The sequence below is a fragment of the Pundamilia nyererei genome, unplaced genomic scaffold (assembly GCF_000239375.1).
Source record: "Pundamilia nyererei isolate P.nyererei 1_Seehausen unplaced genomic scaffold, PunNye1.0 scaffold01102, whole genome shotgun sequence".
Classification (NCBI taxonomy): Eukaryota; Metazoa; Chordata; class Actinopteri; order Cichliformes; family Cichlidae; genus Pundamilia; species Pundamilia nyererei.
In genome coordinates, this window is record NW_005188503.1 from 11701 (window position 1) to 16857 (window position 5157).

Below are 5157 nucleotides of genomic sequence, written 5' to 3' on the forward strand. Positions count from 1 at the left end.
ACACACACACACACACACACACACACACACACACACACACATTAACACTGCAAGGTCAAAGTTCTGGTTTTTTTATATTAATACATCCTTCTTTGTATGAGTTACCTGGGGTTTGGCTTCTCCTCCTGTCTGGCAAAAGGTGTGGCAAAGGGCTGGGAAAGCTGAAGTATCACTGACAGCCAAATTGGATAGAACTGCATGCTTCATTGCCTGGGGGGTGTTTCATGTTTGTTTAATTGTTTTGTATTAGTTGGTTATATGGCCGCCATTCTGTTTTCCCCCGTGTGTGTCATTTGGTTTAGCTAAACCAGTATTTAAGTTCCCCCGTGTGTCATTTCAGCAGGTCAGTTTATCTTATGTTTTGAGGTTTTGTTAACAATTATCTTGAGTTTAGTCTATTGAGTTGACCTCTTTTATTGGTCTGCCTGTTTAAGTTTAGGCTTGGTTAAATATCTTTTCATATTTTTGGGTCAATAAAACCCCTTTTTTGAAATAAACACCTGTGTCCTTTTACTGCTGGGTCCCTGACACCTGCTCTGGGCCCTGGAAGATAATTGACTATGGTTGCCGGTGTCTCTAGCTTCACATGTCCGAGAATAGAATCACCAATTACCAGTGTTTGATCCCCGGTGGGTGTGTCGCCGAGTGAAAAACGGTTAGACACATGAACAGGTTGGTGGTGTACCTGGGGCTTCTGTTTAAGACTATGCTTCCTCCTCATCATCACCCAGCCGCCCTCTTCCCCCAGCTGGGGAACAGCTAGTGAGGCCTATGCTATCTTCGGCTGCACCAGTTACAAGGGCTTGGCTAGCTACGGGTGAAAGAACGGTCCAAAGCCAAGTCTCCAATTAAGTAATCCTGGCCTGCAGAGCTGCAAATATGCTACATTTGTTAAAGGTATCATTACTGCTAAAGAAGGCCGAGGAGTAACTAAACATCTGCCACAATGAGCAGGAAAGTGCACGAGGGACAGGTGAAGAGGCCATGCTGCTAGCGAGTCGGCTATGACCTAAACTAAGCTAGTGAAACAGAGTAACAGTGAGTGAATACTTTGGCTATAAATTAGGCAGTAAGTACACAGAAAGTGTGCTTCGGATGAAGCACGTGAGGATTATACTATGAAAAAGAATGTATCTAAAAGTTTTAAATTAAATTGCTAAGCAGATAAGCTACTCAGAAAACCACTGCGTGTTTGAGCAGGAACAGGAAATAATACTCTACCACAGAGAGAGCGAACACCAAGCTGTTTTTTTCCTCCTGCCTTCTATTTCTCTGGTGTACCTCTTCAAGCAGCTGGCCAAGGCTGTGAGTCGTTGCTTGGCAGTTTCCAAGGCCTCAGGTATGGACAGCTTCCTTCTACATCGCACCTTTCTGCAACTCCGATAGTTGGCTAACCTCCCTCCGTGCTACCTTGATCTCAGCCTCATGATTGGCTGTATGGCAGGCAGGCAGGCAGAACTGGTGGACCCCAAGTGCAGCACTCTTGGAGACGGGATTTAAACTGAAAACGCAGCTTTAAGCCAAACTTAAAAAGCTGCAGGGGACAGTGTGGAAGCCGCGGGCGATGGAGCAGGCGGTGGCACTGCAGGCGATGGTGTGGAAGCTGTGGGTGGTGGCACTGCAGGCGACCGTGTGGAAGCCGCAGGAGGAGACGCAGGAGGTGGCTGAGTGGACTCAAGGTGCTGAAGTGATTACTCCGACCCTTCAGCGATGACGGATGGCTAAAGCGGCTCCTCTGGCCCCTCAGCAATGACTGAGAGCTGAAGCAGCTCCTCGGGCCCCTCAGCGATGACGGACGGCTGAGGCGGCTCCTCGGACCCTCCAGTGGAGACAGGCTGCTGAATGGGCTGTGTTATACAAATAACACTCCCTTTAATTTTTACTCCTCCAATGTAGCTGTGAATGGTTTCTGGGTCAGGAGTTCAAACCTTCACAATTAATCCTCCAACATCCTGGAGGATTAATCGTGAAGGTTTGAACTGCTGACTCAGTAACTGTATCACCTACAGAGCACCAATCAATACAAAAACTACCTGCCTGATGGTGTCCTGAATATATCTGAATGTCTCTCTCTGACATTTTAGAATGTTACTCTACTTCATTAGATATAAGTCTGAAGTGCATTAGCTGGTAGATATCTACAAAATGTAATGACAAACAGACACACTTAGTTTATTAGTAACATTAAAAACAGACATGACCAATTTACAATCCAGAGTAAACATTAACCAAATATCTTATTTTCTTTAATGTTACATTATGATCAACAAAAACATCTCAGTGATGTTTTGTTGATGGTCAGTGTCCCAATAATTACATTGTCACTAATAAACGATGGCTTATTATAATGCCCTTTAATTTGTAAATTAAACAGAGGTTAAAAAAGGGATACAGACAGAGCAATATATCTGAATTTGATCAAATAATAACTGATTCCACAGCAGCTAAATAATGAGAGGCTGGTCATTACATAAAAATCATTGCTAAGTTTTTACTATGAGTTATTTGCCCTCCATTTGCCCACTAGAGCGCCAGTTACAGCTCCAGCAGCTCCTAAAGCAAAGGCTCCAACACCAACAACTGCTCCAATACCAAGCCCAGCAACAGCTCCAGCAACAGCACCAACACCAGGAGCTACTATGTCCTCAAAAGACCAGCTGTCTCTCATGTCTCTTGTATAGCAGCTTTCTCGATTTTTCTGAACCATCGTGTTGATCTTCATCAGCAGCTCTGTGACCTGAGAGCGATCCTCCTTTCTGTTGTTCAAAAGATGATATCCTCCACCACACTGACTGATGAAGTATTGAAGAGCTGAATTATCACTAATTATTTTATCTATAGAGTCTCCATCAGCTTCCAGATTGTCTCCATGAGTGAACAAGGCCATAGAGTAACCTGCTGATTTTTTTCCAAACATCTTCTGAATGATTCTCACTGTTTGTTGTTCTTCTTCTGTGAATCTGCCGGCCTGGATCACAATCAGGAACACATGAGGACCAGGATCAACTAATGACCAGCACTTTTCTATCTCTGTCTTCACCTCTTCTTCAGTTTTAAAGATATTAAAAAGACCTGGTGTATCAACCACAACCACTCTTTGACCATCTACCTGAGTTGCTTTCTTCTGACATTCTGAGAATGCAGATGGATTAGAATAAAAAATCCTCTGTCCTAAGATGGTGTTTCCTGCTGCACTCTTTCCAGCTCCAGTTATCCCAACAAGAACAATCCTGAGATCTTTTTCTTGTACATGTTCCTTCTCTGAATCTGATGGAGAAGAAACAAGTTAGTAATGTTGAAAAGTACTCTAAATGTAAAGTTATACACAGTGATGAAATACATTATTATTATATTAATGTTACAAATCAGTTTTCTGATTTGTAACATTACATTTGTAACATGGACAAGGTTAGGCCACAATAAACATATTTTATTGGGTACATTTTCAGAACTAGCAACCCAAAATAGCACAAAATACAAAAAACCACAAAACCTAAGTCTGCTTGAAAAAAACAAAAACAAATGATGGACTTTCAATCTCGACAAAATGAAACTTAAGGTGAGCTGATCTCCATGGGGCATTGCATCTCAAATCTTACAATTTTAAGAACAGTTTCTCCTCTTTTTTTAAATATTCATTTTCTGAGTATTATTTGGCAACTCCAGAAATTTGGATATGGATTAGAATCTGACTCTGATATTAATGTTTTGTTTTTGTGGTGTGTAAACATACACGGCAGACCCAGTGGCATTTTGATACTTTTTATTAATGCTTTGATGGTTGCTGTCGACAATACTCACAGAGCGGCAGCTCTCCCGCTGCCCACTCAACATTATCACAACAACAACGCCAACCACCGGACCCAGTACAATATTTAATTTGGCGGGGCGTGATTGCGGATGCTGTGCAGGTGTGCCCGCCTCCTCTGCACGGCACCGCAGGCCACGCCCCGCCACATGGTGCAACTTGTCATATTTTCTTGAGCCATATGAAAGTTAACAATAATACCTGTTTCATAATTTTTGTTACTAAGACTCCTACTGCAACAGTACGTATTTAATATATCACTATCATAAATGTTATCTTGGCTGACGCACATGCTTAACATTTAGCATGTACATTAGTTGTCTCATCATCAATAAGGTAGAAGCTATGGGTGAAAATTAAACAATATTAAAGTGAGAGCTAGGCAGCAAATGTTCTGCATGGTAAATATAATAGTTCTTATATGGTGCTTTTCTACACTACTGGAGCATTTGCAGTGGCTGTAGCTCAGGAGGTAGAGCAGGTCACCTACTGATCGGAAGGTTGGAGGTTCGATCCCAGGCTCCTCCAGTCTGCATGCCAAGTATCCTTGGGAAAGATACTAACCCCAAGTTGCTCTCCGATGCATCCATCGGAGTATGAATGTGTGTGAGTGTAGTTAGAAAGCACTCAGTATAGAGGTAGTGCTTGTGAGAATGGGTGTGACTGGGTGAATGTGGCGTGTTGTATATAGCGCTTTGAGTACTCTGGGAGAGTAGAAAAGCGCTATATATGAATCAGTCCATTTACCATTTGCATGACATACTTCATTTGAACATTTACACAAGATCTTTTTTCTATACATGCTTTGTGAGCAGAGAACACAGTTATTTATTAACAATAAAGAGTGTAATGTTTCTATTAAAGTCCAAAGGCTGAAAAACGTCTACCAGCAACTCAACATGAGCAATGCCATATGTGTGTGTGTGTGTGTGTGTGTGTGTGTGTGTGTGTGTGTGTGTGTGTGTGTGTGTGTGTTTTAATATTGTTTACTCTGTCTCAATGCATGATGGGTTTTAATTTTTTTGGCTGATGAGCTTCATGAAAAAAATAAAAATAAACCAAAAGTTAACATGGAAGAAGTAAAGTGAGTGCAGTTTAGAAGAAGGTGGCACCATACTGTCGGCAATTAATATCATGAAGAATTTTTCTCTAAACAAGATCAAATTACAAAAGCCATAGCACACATTAGGAAGTAAATAAGAGTCCGCTCCAAACTGGCTTAAAAAAATAGAGCTTCAACCCATTTTCTACACTTGAAGAACAAATAAATAACAAAACTGGAGTCATGGAAACTAGGTTGCAAGTGAACAACCTCAGGCAAATAAACTTAAGGGCTTTCATATAAAAAA

The 5157-nt window shown here is 41.7% G+C and overlaps 1 protein-coding gene across 1 annotated transcript in view; it reads right to left on the minus strand.

Annotated features, from left to right (window-relative positions):
• LOC102215642 (uncharacterized) overlaps nucleotides 1-5157 on the minus strand; it is an 11002-nt gene that overhangs the window by 4855 nt on the left and 990 nt on the right. The window contains exons 2-3 of the mRNA XM_005755244.2: nucleotides 2496-3267; nucleotides 1411-1501 (exon numbers count right to left, since the gene is read on the minus strand). Coding sequence (XP_005755301.2) covers nucleotides 1411-1501; nucleotides 2496-3267 — 863 coding nt within the window. The remainder of the gene's footprint in view (nucleotides 1-1410; nucleotides 1502-2495; nucleotides 3268-5157) is intronic.